The following is a 15,831-nucleotide window of genomic DNA, read 5'->3' as shown; positions in this document are numbered from 1 at the left end:
TCTATCAAACTTCCCAAGTATTTGTACTATCACACATTAACAAAATGTCATCAAAAACGAACAAGTCCTTATCATTTGTACTAATGCTGCAACTTCCACCATGGCAAGAGGGCACTGATCCGTACAATATGGGTAGATCCTACGCATGATCATAGGGAAGACATAACATTTGTGAAAGAAGTTATATTGTCTACACTACAATCATGTTGTAGTGGGCACCCTCTTATTATAGATGAGCATCTTGTACAGGTGCGTCCGGTATCCACTTCCCAATCTTTCACTCCCATTTTCTTCTAATCTAGAGTAGCGCCTTAGGCAGATCCATCAGAGCAATTTATAAAGTCTTGAGTCTGCTTTGGGCCTTTTTGTAAATGAGTGAAGTCAGTCATAGTAATAGAATTTAGTGGTCTCTTCCAGGAAAGACAGGACACTGAAGCCAACCTGGCATACACCACAAATTTACCTGCTCAGGATCCAAATTGGATTTCAGCTTCATCAAACATTAAACAACGTATTTCAATTGTACCCTCTAGCCATCCCAAGACACCTCTGCAGCTTATGAAAGTGAAGCAGATTTTATAATGATGCCTAGGTCACGAAAAGTACCCTTCTTTTTACTCTCTTACCTCCTATCAACCATCCCACGGACATCAAGGATGTAAATGGCAAAGTCCCAGGGCTGAGTTCTCTGCGAACAATAAACTGCAACATTTGAGGCTCAATTATGAGATGTAAAAAGCCCAATTTGGTGCCATCCAGCCATAAGAGAGTTCTCCCGTTGAGGCAAATCCTCAAACCGCTTCACCAGGTAGCATCTGGAAAGCCACATAATAACCCTCAAAATCTGGCAACACCAATCCTCGAAGTTTCAAGTTCCAAACTTAAGAGTGAAACAATGTTATAGTTGGGTTTGATCCAACCTTAATAAGGTTGTCAAGAAAGTTCAATATCAATAAATATCGATCTGGGTAGTACAGACCATGCCCTGTGGATGACACACAGACACAGCGTTTGCTTTAATGGCCAGGCAGGCAGCTCTCCTCACCTCAAAACAGCCTTCTCAGAACCCAGCATACCATAAAATCACTTGGAAACCCAGCAACCGAGACCCCATTGCCTGCGGTCATCATTTCAAAACATCATTCAAAGAGTGGCCACTGATTACACCATTGATAGCCTTTGAGTTCCAAGTCAACCCTTCCATATGCATGTAGATGCAATATTCAGAGGCCTGGGAGATCTGTTCTATCAAGAAGAAGATAGGACAGCACAACTAAGCGTTTTTGACAGTGAGTCCCTTTTAGTTTCATACAAGTAATACTCAGGGGGAAAAATCAAATATTTACCTTTCTAGTGTACCATAAATAAATATGTTTACCTCTGTGCGGAAAAGAATACACTAGAATGCACCATGTTCACTTATGTTTTTAAAACCAACAACTTGGATCCCTCTGGCAGCAAGATGCTCTCTCTGCCTACAACATTCAGCCTCCACAGTGCGCGAGAGGCTTGCATTCCGTATTAGACAAAAGACGCATTGCAAATGTGCTGATAGAGACAGACGATTTTAGACCCCATGCACAAACCCACCCAGCAAAGGACCAGAAAGGCTCCGCCACTGTAAAGATTCTGTGGGAAAAATACTTTGTACATTACATATGGCAGTCCTGACTTATTGTGACCAGGTAAAATGTCTGAGAGATATCTTATCAAGGAACTGTAGCCTTCGGGAGGTAAAAGGAACACCAGAATGATGCACAGTTAAACACTATCAGGAACGTAAAGGTATGCTCAGCCACAAGTTAATATTGTTTTGTCTCTTGTGACAATTCAGCAAACTATTTAAGCTTTTGTGGAAATTTGGTGGTAGATGTGAACCCACCAGAGTCTAACCATAAGCCCCTTATTTTAAAACTCTGTTGTGTGAGGGGCAAGCCCCCACAGAGCAGTGGTGTTTTTAAAGATATCAGGGGAGCGGCTGCACACTGCTCCAAGGTCTCAATTCGGGGTATTCTTTAAGAGCTGACAGGATGAATCTTAACATTAAAGAAAGAGCCCTTTAGGGACATGGGAAGAAATGCAGGGTGAAGAATTACTCAATACATCCACATTAAAGAGAGTTTAGTAAGCCTTCAGAGGCTTATTAAAAACTCTGTCTGACTTGTTAGGTCCCACCTCATTATTTGCTTACAAATCTCCGCAGTTCATTGGGTTCCAATTCCCTTTCTTTATAAAAAAAAAGTCACTACAAGGCAATGCTAAACAATTCGCTTGAATTGCCAAGGCACATGACTAAAACACTTACACAGTACTTGGAGAACCTGGTGTGCATGCCTGAGTCCAAAAGGCACCAACCAGCAAGACCAATGTCCTACATCAGATTCTAGGAGTGCATCACACTCATGACACATCGATTTTAATGGCTCTCTGCTTCAGTTGTACCATATGTTCATTAGAAAGTAAGCCAAAAACACATTGTGAACCACACATAAACACTCACCTAGTAGGAGCATCTACTCTGATGTTGTTTGCGGTCACCTAACACCATGTTATCTTCTCTGGAACTGTCTATCGCACATATTGCATCAAATGTATGATAGATCTTTCGCTGAGGAAGATCTGCCTCGTCTTACAGGCTTTAAACCCCAGTCTAGCCCTTGAGTGCCACAAGCCCTCTCACCTACAAGCCATCTGGAGATCCGTGCACATCAACTGCGACCTCTCCGTCCGCAGGTGCTCGCTGCCCTGGATGTTCGTTCTCCTAACAATATAGCAGAGCTTTATATCCTCTGTTGCGGCACACTGCAAGCTAGGTTGACAGCACTCACTACATCACTCACTACATAACAAGCAAAGCAAGGAGTGTACTAGCAACGGAGGTGTATGAGCAAGGCGTGCGGTATACACACCGCACCGGCAATACAGTCGTTGCAGCATGACCGGCAGGATTTGCTGCAGGTGAGATGCCCAATAGAATCGAGAGAATATGCGTAATTGGTGAACTGCACTATACACCACTGGATAATGTTAAAAAACGTAACTCTGTTTTGTTACAACTCCCTCAAAAGGTGGAGAATATTTCTAGCTGTTACTGTACAAAGCCCTGGCCTGCAGTGCCATGGATGGGCCTCAAGCTGGAATCGACTGGCTGCTAAGGATGCTTCAAGGATCCTTCCCACTGACCTGGACTGAGTGGATATATATCCTGGTCGGTTCCAAAGGATAAATTCCGCGTCAGCTTACGAGGGACGGCCTTCTGAGGAGTGGACGCTGTTGGACATAGCGAGAACCTGCGGCGAAGAACATTCTCCTCCTTCATTGTGTGAGCTGTGGGGGTTTTCTGAAACAGAGGACAAGAAATGAGTTAATGATTTATTCTAGTACATCAATCCCCCTCCCCAAGCTATTTCATAGAAGGTTAACGGAGAGCCTATACATTCCCAAAGAAATGCTCAAGCGGTGGCAGAGAAAGCACAGACCCTGCGGAAGAACTAAAGGTCAGCTTGTGAACTCGGATGTTTCTCTGGGAAGATCTATACATGGACACCACGTGTGCTTCTAATCATCACCCGCATGGTGCTCGCGCTCACCCTAATGGCGGGAGCGGGACTGTCACAGGAAGGGGGAGAAGGGTATTGATGGATTATAGTGCTCTGCGTGGCGAGAGGTAGCAATACGAGTTACACAGAGGGATTGTGATTTGTTGCAACGTTTTTCTTTGAAAAAATATATTTATTGTAAAATACAAATTCAGGAAAGAGGAGTTGTGTGAAGAATCAAGGCTTCTCAGGAGGGAGAGGAACAAGCAATGCTGGAAAACATGGTTGATTACACAACCTTAATGTGTCCACACACTGCGGATCTTTGACATCCTAATAAGAAAAACGTGAAAATGCTCAATAGCACCCTAATGGGTCACTGGACAGGGCACATAAGTGTGAAATACACTTGTGTCGCTAGGAAGGGGCCAGCTCTATTTGCCCTGACGCCCCCAGCCCCTTCCCCCTTTGGGCCCCAATACCACAGCGGTTGAAGGTGCTAGGAGATGACATAAAACAAGCAGACACTGCACCTTGCAAGATACATTAATTTGCAAAGCAGCATTGTTTGTTTAACATTTTTAAATCAGACTATGTGTGTATGTATATATCTATGGACCTCATTACTTGCTTGGCAGAACGGGAGCACAACCTCCCTGCTCCCGTTCCACCTAACCAATGGTTGAAACGCCTGCCAGATTATACGTTTTTTCCTGTTTGGCAGCCGGTTCTTTGGTGCTCCCAGGGCGGTGCCTACGAAATAGGCACCGCAATGGGAACGTCAAAATCAATACCTGCACGGCATGGACTGCTGCAGTCAATGGCACGCAGGTACACCATGTGCCCCTCTGCATGCACCCCATGGCCCTGAGGAAACAGGGGGCCCTGTAGAGACCCCCTTTGTTTCCTCTCTGCCTCGTATGCTCAGACGTGAGTCCCGTGTTCTCTATGCCACTGGAATCAAGCTATCCTAGCTGAAGAGGGGTGTAACCCCGAAACCGGTCCTAGGATGCTTGATTCCAGTCCAGGGAGGACCTGGCCTGGCAGTTCGGGCTGGACTGCTTCCATAGGGCACAGGGTCAAGACTGATTTGCATATGGCTGGGTCCAAACTGGAATGGCATGGTGAGCAAAAAAATGATGGATTTAGACCCAGATCTCTGTACTGGGGTGAATGTATGACATTGCTCTGCATTCTGTCCATCAATAGTTCTTTTTGCATTTGTCACCCCGAGTGGGACCGGTATGCTCAGACGTGAGTCCATGCCACTGGAATCAAGCTATCCTAGCTGAAGAGAGGTGAAACCCTGACACCGGTCCTAGGATGCTTGTTTCCAGTCCAGGGAGGACCTGGCCTGGCAGTTCGGGCTGGACTGTTCCCATAGGGCACAGGGTCAAGACTGATTTGCATATGGCTGAATCCAAACTGGAATGCATGGTGAGCAAAAAAACGATGGATTTAGGCCCAGATCTCTGTACTGGGGTGAATGTATGACATGGTTTTGTATTCTGTCCATCAATAGTTCTTTTTGCATCAGTTTTCATGGCCAGCTTACTGTCATGAAAACCGTGTCAGAGAGGAATCTTGTAATTTGCTTAGAGGTACCGTGGTGGTCCTGCTAAGCATATGGCGGCCTCAAGACCGCCGAGCCTCCACCAGGGTTCTCTAGTCGTAATAGGGAGGTCGGAAGACTGCCACCTCCGCGTCCCACGAGTCTGGCAGTCTGTGGACTTGTAATGAGGCCCTATATCTGTGTGTGTGTATATATATATATATATATATTCACTTAAAAAAACCATAGGTTTCACACAGGTTATAGTTAGGTGGACATTTCATTCGTAAAAAAACAATGAAATTCCCCCTTTATAGTTAGTTCAGATAACTATAACTCGCGCGCCCGCAATCCACTGCTCATGACGTCACATATTACATCACTCATGACATGGTCAGTGGCATCACTCATGACATCACTGATTACATCATCCTTGTGATAGAGTGGCGGTCGCGAGAGTTATAGTTATCTGAACTAACTATAACGGGGGAATTTCATTGGTTTTTTACGAGTGAAATGTCCACCTAACTATAACCTGTGGGAAACCTATGGTTTTTTAAGTGAATTTGCAAGGTTTTTTAAATGCTAATTCCTAACTATAACGTGTGTGAAACTTATGGTTTTTTAAGTGAATTTGTACGGTTTTTTTAAATGCTAAGTTATGTATTTATTAATGTATATATTTTTTTAAGGTTTTTCACCGTGCGCGCACCGTGCGTGCGCTTTGGGCGCACGGTGCGCTGCACGCACCGTGCGCACGTGTTGGGCACACGGTGCGCTGCACGCACCATGCAACATGCGTGCACCCCGCGATTTTTATAAAAAAAATAAAATGTTTATTTCAACCATGGGGGTCCTTCTGTGACCCCCTGACAAAGGCTAGGGGGTCAGGAACTCTCTTCCCTGCCCCCTGCCCCCTTTTCACGTTTTCCCCCTTTTTTCCCCCTTTCCTTTTCAGTGCGAGAGACAAAATGGCGGCCGACACTTCCTGATTTCGACCGATTCGAATGTTGACTGACATCTAACAACCAATCAGAATTTCGCTCGCGCACGGCACCGTGCGCGCACGGTGCGCGCGTATAGATATTTATATGCTTTTAAATGCTATTTTCTCAGGAAATACTGAACAGATTGACACCAGACCTGCAAAAGGCATTTCCCTGACCTGAGGAATACCTCTCTGCCAAATTTCAAGTAATTCTGTTCAGCCGTTCGGGCTGTACCTTCAACTAAAGGTCCTATAGAAAAAATGCATGGGGAAAAAGCGTTTTGGGACCCCCCTTTTTTCTCGGCCCCCGCTTGACGAATCACCCCGAGACTTTCAGGGTAGGAGCTGAGCGGAGCGCCCCATTAGATTTGAAAATTTCGCGAAGATTCGTCAACCGGCGCCAAAGTTATTCAAAATAGAATTTTGAGATTTCCTATGGAAACACGGTCCTAACTATAACTATCTACTGGCGACCGCCAGTAGGTAATATATGTATATATATATATATATATATATATATATATATATATATATATCCAACGAAACAGGAAAGCCCCAAAGGAGTGCAGCCTCAGACAGAAAGTAAAGTTCCCCTCATTTATTGGCACTGTGCAAGCAGGCGAACTCCCAGGATACAAACAAAAGTTCATCCTCCGCCATACGCGTTTCAAGATTCCTGATCTCTTCTTCAGTGGCGCTTGTGAAGAGTGAAAGCAAAGTTCCACGTGCAAAACGTTGATTAAATCACCTGCCACAGTGGGCGTGGCCGTCACCACGGCCTTCTGGTGATTGTAGTGCACGAAATAATCCCCAGTGGGCTTGCGTTTCTTCTCTTTAAATAGTCACATTTCATACCCATGTGGGTTGATGTATAGTCCTGGTCGCAGCCTGCCCCGCTTTGTCAGAGCACAATGGAACATCAGAACGGCACCACCCTGTCAATGGCGCCGAGCTGCCTGTCTCCCGTTCTTGCCAGCTACATCGTGAGGCCAGCGCGGGTCCGCACTCAGGCGATGGGCATCACTCCGCGGCTGGGCAACAGCCGTATATATCCAACGAAACAGGAAAGCCCCAAAGGAGTGCAGCCTCAGACAGAAAGTAAAGTTCCCCTCATTTATTGGCACTGTGCAAGCAGGCGAACTCCCAGGATACAAACAAAAGTTCATCCTCCGCCATACGCGTTTCAAGATTCCTGATCTCTTCTTCAGTGGCGCTTGTGAAGAGTGAAAGCAAAGTTCCACGTGCAAAACGTTGATTAAATCACCTGCCACAGTGGGCGTGGCCGTCACCACGGCCTTCTGGTGATTGTAGTGCACGAAATAATCCCCAGTGGGCTTGCGTTTCTTCTCTTTAAATAGTCACATTTCATACCCATGTGGGTTGATGTATAGTCCTGGTCGCAGCCTGCCCCGCTTTGTCAGAGCACAATGGAACATCAGAACGGCACCACCCTGTCAATGGCGCCGAGCTGCCTGTCTCCCGTTCTTGCCAGCTACATCGTGAGGCCAGCGCGGGTCCGCACTCAGGCGATGGGCATCACTCCGCGGCTGGGCAACAGCCGTATATATCCAACGAAACAGGAAAGCCCCAAAGGAGTGCAGCCTCAGACAGAAAGTAAAGTTCCCCTCATTTATTGGCACTGTGCAAGCAGGCGAACTCCCAGGATACAAACAAAAGTTCATCCTCCGCCATACGCGTTTCAAGATTCCTGATCTCTTCTTCAGTGGCGCTTGTGAAGAGTGAAAGCAAAGTTCCACGTGCAAAACGTTGATTAAATCACCTGCCACAGTGGGCGTGGCCGTCACCACGGCCTTCTGGTGATTGTAGTGCACGAAATAATCCCCAGTGGGCTTGCGTTTCTTCTCTTTAAATAGTCACATTTCATACCCATGTGGGTTGATGTATAGTCCTGGTCGCAGCCTGCCCCGCTTTGTCAGAGCACAATGGAACATCAGAACGGCACCACCCTGTCAATGGCGCCGAGCTGCCTGTCTCCCGTTCTTGCCAGCTACATCGTGAGGCCAGCGCGGGTCCGCACTCAGGCGATGGGCATCACTCCGCGGCTGGGCAACAGCCGTATATATCCAACGAAACAGGAAAGCCCCAAAGGAGTGCAGCCTCAGACAGAAAGTAAAGTTCCCCTCATTTATTGGCACTGTGCAAGCAGGCGAACTCCCAGGATACAAACAAAAGTTCATCCTCCGCCATACGCGTTTCAAGATTCCTGATCTCTTCTTCAGTGGCGCTTGTGAAGAGTGAAAGCAAAGTTCCACGTGCAAAACGTTGATTAAATCACCTGCCACAGTGGGCGTGGCCGTCACCACGGCCTTCTGGTGATTGTAGTGCACGAAATAATCCCCAGTGGGCTTGCGTTTCTTCTCTTTAAATAGTCACATTTCATACCCATGTGGGTTGATGTATAGTCCTGGTCGCAGCCTGCCCCGCTTTGTCAGAGCACAATGGAACATCAGAACGGCACCACCCTGTCAATGGCGCCGAGCTGCCTGTCTCCCGTTCTTGCCAGCTACATCGTGAGGCCAGCGCGGGTCCGCACTCAGGCGATGGGCATCACTCCGCGGCTGGGCAACAGCCGTATATATCCAACGAAACAGGAAAGCCCCAAAGGAGTGCAGCCTCAGACAGAAAGTAAAGTTCCCCTCATTTATTGGCACTGTGCAAGCAGGCGAACTCCCAGGATACAAACAAAAGTTCATCCTCCGCCATACGCGTTTCAAGATTCCTGATCTCTTCTTCAGTGGCGCTTGTGAAGAGTGAAAGCAAAGTTCCACGTGCAAAACGTTGATTAAATCACCTGCCACAGTGGGCGTGGCCGCCAATAAATGAGGGGAACTTTACTTTCTGTCTGAGGCTGCACTCCTTTGGGGCTTTCCTGTTTCGTTGGATATATACGGCTGTTGCCCAGCCGCGGAGTGATGCCCATCGCCTGAGTGCGGACCCGCGCTGGCCTCACGATGTAGCTGGCAAGAACGGGAGACAGGCAGCTCGGCGCCATTGACAGGGTGGTGCCGTTCTGATGTTCCATTGTGCTCTGACAAAGCGGGGCAGGCTGCGACCAGGACTATACATCAACCCACATGGGTATGAAATGTGACTATTTAAAGAGAAGAAACGCAAGCCCACTGGGGATTATTTCGTGCACTACAATCACCAGAAGGCCGTGGTGACGGCCACGCCCACTGTGGCAGGTGATTTAATCAACGTTTTGCACGTGGAACTTTGCTTTCACTCTTCACAAGCGCCACTGAAGAAGAGATCAGGAATCTTGAAACGCGTATGGCGGAGGATGAACTTTTGTTTGTATCCTGGGAGTTCGCCTGCTTGCACAGTGCCAATAAATGAGGGGAACTTTACTTTCTGTCTGAGGCTGCACTCCTTTGGGGCTTTCCTGTTTCGTTGGATATATATATATATATATATATATATATATATATATATATATACATACATACACAAATAGATGTAGACACACAACATACAGAGTCCGATTTAAACATTTTAAGCGAATATTAACACACGCACCCATGATCCTTACGATTGACCTTTGTAATTGGCCCTATCAGTTCCATCTATAGTCAAATATGTGCCCCCCTCTAAAACACATTTCCAGAGTCTCCACTTTCACCAATGTTTTCGGGTGAAGTCCTAAAACATTTCTTGTGTTCTGATTCCATTGTAGGTTGCAGTGTGGACCAAAGACGTTTTAAGGTATTGACAAACTGCATTTGCCCAAGACCACCACCTTCTAAATGCTCCCCTTGGCAGCATTCTCTTTCTCTGTCTAGCCTCTATGTTTATATCTCATCCTCTTTCAGCCAACCTCAACTTCTCATCTTACTTAGTGCCATGTTAAAGATTTTTGTGTAATTAAAGATTATTTGGCACCATCAAGGCTTGAATTTGCAGAAAATCGGTGGTAACATTCAGAGTTGTTCCAAACCGTGTATCCCAAATGTGTCTTGACCTGGAACTCAAAAGTCCTTAAAATGACATTAGTGTTGCCAGGCTAAAACATCCACAAACACATTCTATGAGCCCAGTACCAGTCTTTTAAGGTTTTAATGTGGACATGCTCCTAAAAGGCCTATTCTTAGGTCATTTTTTGACCTTTGTGTCTCTCTTCAGTGAAGAAATGCAACTTCAACAGAGCAGTAATCACTTGAGGAGGGGAGCCTGGAGCGGCCATCGGTCCCAAAATAATGCTTGGCTCATAGAAATGCAGTTGGCAATATGCAGTGCTCACAGGTAAAAGTCAAGAGACTGTTGAAGAGAAAAGCTTTGCATTTATCAACACTTCCGTCACCTATGAATATGTTTAGCATGCACTTCAAAATTAAAGACCTGCACTTCACTGTGAAGGAAGCTACAAATCCTTTCCTTAAATTTCACATGGCAAGTGATACTGCTCCTACATGGTTATCTCCAAAATGTAGTCTGATATACAGAATAGACATAATGATGCATGAGCCACTGTAATATATGCATAAGTGAAATGCATGCTTTACTGGTCATCTCTTTTTAGTGGGCCTCTCTCAAGGAAAAACATTGGAGCAGATTTACTAAGAATGCACCACCCCAAAGTCTGGGAAAGGAATTTACGTTCCAGTGCAGATGATATCTTGTCAGGGTCGGTTTTAGCCCTGGTGGCGCCCGGTGCGAGAATGTTTGTTGGCGCCTCCCCATCCATGGTGGAAGTGGTGACCACCTCCACCATGGACTTCCTTCACCACAACCTTTTGACAGTGCTCTTTCAGATGCATTTAGTTAGTTATATAGCGCCACTCATATCAGTGTAGGGTGTCAGAGCACTTTGCGTCACACACACATTGCACATTGACAATCAATCACACGCGCGTAAATCAGCTTATAGGAAATGTTACATAAGCAAGAGGGCTAAAAGCAGTATGAGTGACATGTCATTCATACTGTTAGGCAGTGTAGTTTAAGAATACTTGGTCTAGAGAAGCACAAACTCAGACTAGAAAAGAGAACACCATAGTTGGGGGTTCTCTTTGATAATAAGAATAGATTTCTACACATATTAACCATTTTTGCAACATAAATCTATGCTCTGTAGGAGCCTGGGCCCATCTGCTCCATTCACTCCAGGGTCGGATCGCTGACGTTCTTTTTAGCAGCTTTAATGCGTAGAGGGAAGAAAAGGTAATGAATCGCTTGAAAACTTTTTAACACAAATAGCTACACAAGAACCCAAATCGACACCAATTGAAGGTTTGTTAGTTTATTAAAATTCAAAAATGGTTGGACATACACAAAGCTTAGCATGAGTATATAGAAGTACTGGGGAAATAAAAGGAAACCGAGCTTCCTAAAAAGGTTAACACGGTGAAGCATGAAAAGAACGACAAGTTCTATGACGATTATACATGAGATGAGAAAACAAAAGTTCAAGTCTCCTTGCATCGTCACTTCTCCAGTATACAGCATTTAATTCTAGTTATCCATACGCTAACTCTAAAGTAGCATCCCTAAGTTAGGATTTTAGCAAAGGGCATTAGGGGGAAAAGGTGTGAGTTGGCAAAGCCTTCCTAAGAAGTCACTTCACCATATGATGGGACTGAGGCATGAAGCCACAAGCAGAAGAAAATAGTCACAGTAGCAAGAAGGTGCTCGCTGTCAGATTAGCAAGCTGGAATACGGTGTCTGTCCCTCTCTACAATGCATCATATATTCAAAATCGTAGTTCGCAAATATCCCATGATGCTTTTCTCACACATACTCCACAATGGGATCAATTGCTAACTTTTCCATGACATCGACTCACTTCATGGTCTTCTCCACACACACCCCTCTGCAGCCGCCCGTCCTTGGTCTTCTCTCCTTCTCCTGTGTGAAAACACCTTCCTTCACCTTATCTCCTGCAACCAAGCTAATTATAACTCCTTCACTCTGCAACGTTGTCCAATAGAACAATACCCCTGCCCTTCACTAATAAACGCTGTCCACCTGCAATGCGAATGTGAGACAGAAATCATTCAATGAAGTTCACATAAGAATTTGAATATTACTTTCAGAAATGAGGGAACTAAAAGTGTATTATAAATTCAGGCCTACAACAATTTAGGAATTCACTTTCCTACGCAAGTTAAACATTGCATTGACTGTTAACACTTAATAGGGGAAATTCGCTTAAGTACATTAATACACGTCTTGCATCTATATTATTAACCTAAGAAACATTTAATAACAGTTAATACACTACTGAATCACATTTACTAACTAAAGAGGCATAAGGAAACAAGACACATTGATTACGATTAATACATGTTCTAAGCATTCATTACTGAGTCTTACATTGGAAAGCAATAATTTTCACAGAAAAATGTTAGTTGATTCAAGATTCTCCTAACACCAAATTGTCTCAGAACATTGAATGATATATGAGTGCATTCTACAACAGTTACATTGCACTCTTAACAGGTAACCTGTGTAGGATACAATTCTTCGACTGTATCACGCTAATCTATATTTTGCAGTGTGCATGCAGTTCTTTGATGACAGTTAATAATTAACTGTTCTATATTAGGATTTTAACTTATAAATTGCAAGTAACATGAGGATATCGCTTAGAAAAGCAGAAACCCACTGACCTATTTACAGTAAATGCACTTTGTGATTTGCATGGTACATGTTCTTTGCAGCAGGCATATTAATCCTCTGTGCTATTTTATGATCAGTCAAAACCTCAACTAGGCAAAACTCCAATCTCTCCTGGGGAAGAACATTAATCATCGGAGTTATCCTGTGGTTGCCTGGGAATTGCTGGAGGCAAGGAACGTGGCAGCAGGTGCTTTTAAAAGCAAAATATACTATAACACGACGCCCCTTGAAGTCAGCAACCAGTGCAGTGGCACCAGTCGCATGGCCCTAGAGCAGGCCCAGTATCTTGCACTGGAAACATTCCCTTTTCTTGGTGCCAATTGCACTTTGAACTACTTTGCACATGTTTTTATCAATGGGGAGTTACATGGGTGGTACTTGGGCATTATGGTAACCATGTTTTTTAATGCAAGACCCATCTACTAAGATAGCATGAGAACAGTGATACAGGAGCACTGGCATGGAGCATAATCACTAATGCTGAGACACAGGCATGGTTGTGCTTCACTGGGACACTAACACAACTAGAGTCCCTAGGATACAAGGACACAACGATATAGACACTAGGACTCAAAACTGGTACAGTACCAAAACATAGGAACACTGACTGGGGGGCGAGATATTATTGTACTGACATATGGATACTCACAAGGGCTCTAACAGATAGACATTGATAAGAAGATGCTAATAAGGGATACTGTCACTGGCAAATGGACAGTAGAACATGTGGCCACCAATATGGAGAATTCGGCACCGGGGCAGTGACATTGGAACATTGATATGAGTTATAAACATTGACACTAGCACGCTGACAAAGGAGCACCAACACTAGCAGAGGACGCTGCCACATTGGAACCAGCAACCACACGGCAACATGTCACAAGGACACAGTCACTGGGCAACAGATACGGGAGCACCAACACTTACATGAGGATATTGACTTGGAGAAATGCAACATTGACTGCGGGACAATGACGGATGTCAGTGGCACTGGGAGTAAAAGGGAAACAAGGATACTCACACTAAAATACTGACACTTGGACACAACACCAGAATAGTGAAATGACACAGATATACCAATGAATACACAAATTGAGACACCAACATTTGCACATGAATACCGATGAGGAGGCACTGAACATGGATATTGACACTGGGGCACTGTCACAGGAGCACTGATATGGATATATTGACACAGGAACACAGGGTTATCGATAATGACAGTGGAACACGAGCATATGCACTGAGAAGTCCATTGCGGCCACTGGCACACAACCCCTGATCCTGTAATAAATTGACAATGGGACAGTAAAAGTTATATGGGATGCTCCCATCTGTATATATCTATGATATATGTATATATGTGTTTTTTATGGTGCAAATCTAGCCAAAAGAAGCAGAGCAATGTGCAGGGACAAAAAGAAATATAAAGTCAAAAAGTGACAGGAGTGCTAGCTGGTTTGTGGCGTGTTAATGTCTTGTGATATAGTATTCTTTAAATAGGTGTGTCTTCAACTCTTTCCTAAACTGGAGAAGCACTGGGGCGATCTTGGTGAGTACGGGGATGTTGTTCCAGATCCTTGGTGTAATTTTATTGTCCATAAGTGCTTTCAAAAACACCATTTGGCACATTTTCTGAAAAATTCCCAATGCTCCTTCTTCACTCTGCCTTAATGGCAGCTGCGGCTTCTGCTGGTAAGAGTGGTGGGCCGGGTCCGGGTACATTCTGGCAGACGATGACAAGGGAAAATTCAATAAATAATACATTTTCCCTCGTCGTCGCCTGTCGAAACACCCCCCCCCCCCCCCCCCACCCAGCTCCACCATTCCACGGCTCTTACCTGCACGACCCTCGGCTGTTTAATGGCACAGTATAATACTACTAATCAGAAAAAACGTTCAGGCAGAGGACTTTACAAGATACTGCCAAATGTGTTGTGTCTTTTAAACTCTCACTATATTGTACCCTTTTAAGAGGAGCCTACCAGACAGCGCATCATGTCTGGTTGCAAAAGACCTATTGTCAGCTTACCAAGAACTTACAGTGGGCTTATGCCTGCCAATTTCTTTCCATTGGTTGGCTTTATTTTTGATCTAGTTTGCTTGCTTATTATTCAACAGGTTGGCTTGTCAATCTTGTGTATGGCCCTCCCCTGAAACATACCCTCTTTACTTGTGTGCTTCCACTGCTCACTTTTAGGTAACTGCTTTTTCTTTTTGCTGAAGTACTCCATAAGATTGCATGTGTATTGTTTTCCAGGGTCTCCCTTATGTGCTTCTCCCATCTTCACTCTGTCTTGCTCTCTCTTGCCCATGTGCTTCTCTCCCCCAGGCTTCTCTCTCTCTAACCTGTGTGCTTCTTTACACCCACCCTCCAAGTTGCTCCTATTTATGTGCTTCTCCCTTTGCCCCTGCTTGCTTTATCCTTCTTGGGCTTCTTCCCCCCCCCCCACCTGCTACTCTGACCAGATCCTCCTTCAGCCACACTCCCCCCAACGGTCCTAATTGTTTTTTTTTCAATGTTACTATTTTTTTTTGCAAACTGCAACCGACTCTTCCTCTTTTTGAATGAAAGCGCTTTTGCACTACTTCATTTTGATATCTTTTCTAAAATGTCCCAATTTAACTTGATTGGTTAACAACAAAAAAAGCCCCAACATCACATGAATGCGTCATTATGCATGCGCATGCCTATAAAAGTATGTGGACATGTCACTGTGCCTTGTTCCCCTCTTTTGTTTATGCTGTACTGCAATAGCATTTTTGGCGATGCTGTGCAACAGTGGTTCTTAACCTGTGGTCTGAGAACCACTGGGAGTCTGCAAGACCTACTCAGGGGCTCTGCGACTGTTTTAAATGTTTGAAGATAAGCGGCTGTAATGAGTGTACTGTGTGGAATTATATCACACTTTTTGTCAGTTTGTCAGGTTTACTTGTCAGTGGATGAAAGTGTAAGAGGGAAAAGCAGTCTACTTATTCTCTTCTTTATATCCAAGAGGAAGATGTTTCTAAAGCAAGTCTTTTGGTAAAGAAACAAACACATGAAATGCACAAATGATCTTTCAGCAATAGCAAATACAAATAAAATTATACAGAATATATTCACACAGCAA

At 44.7% G+C, this 15,831-nt stretch overlaps 1 protein-coding gene across 6 annotated transcripts in view; it reads right to left on the bottom strand.

The window, feature by feature from the left end:
- The window catches only part of OSBPL5 (oxysterol binding protein like 5), a 1,218,591-nt gene that overhangs the window by 551,195 nt on the left and 651,565 nt on the right, over positions 1-15,831 (bottom strand). For 5 of the 6 annotated variants that reach the window (XM_085644727.1, XM_085644725.1, XM_085644728.1 and 2 more), the window contains exon 3: positions 3,184-3,340. In XM_085644727.1, the coding sequence (XP_085500853.1) occupies positions 3,184-3,340 (157 nt within the window). Of the gene's footprint in view, positions 1-3,183; positions 3,341-11,882; positions 12,016-15,831 lie in introns of those variants that run through there. The other variant, XM_085644730.1, reaches the window with a different exon arrangement.

This window comes from Triturus cristatus, chromosome 3_1 (assembly GCF_964204655.1).
Source record: "Triturus cristatus chromosome 3_1, aTriCri1.1, whole genome shotgun sequence".
Lineage (NCBI taxonomy): Eukaryota > Metazoa > Chordata > Amphibia > Caudata > Salamandridae > Triturus > Triturus cristatus.
Note: the sequence above shows the minus strand (reverse complement) of the source record. Positions and strands in the feature narration are given on the sequence as shown.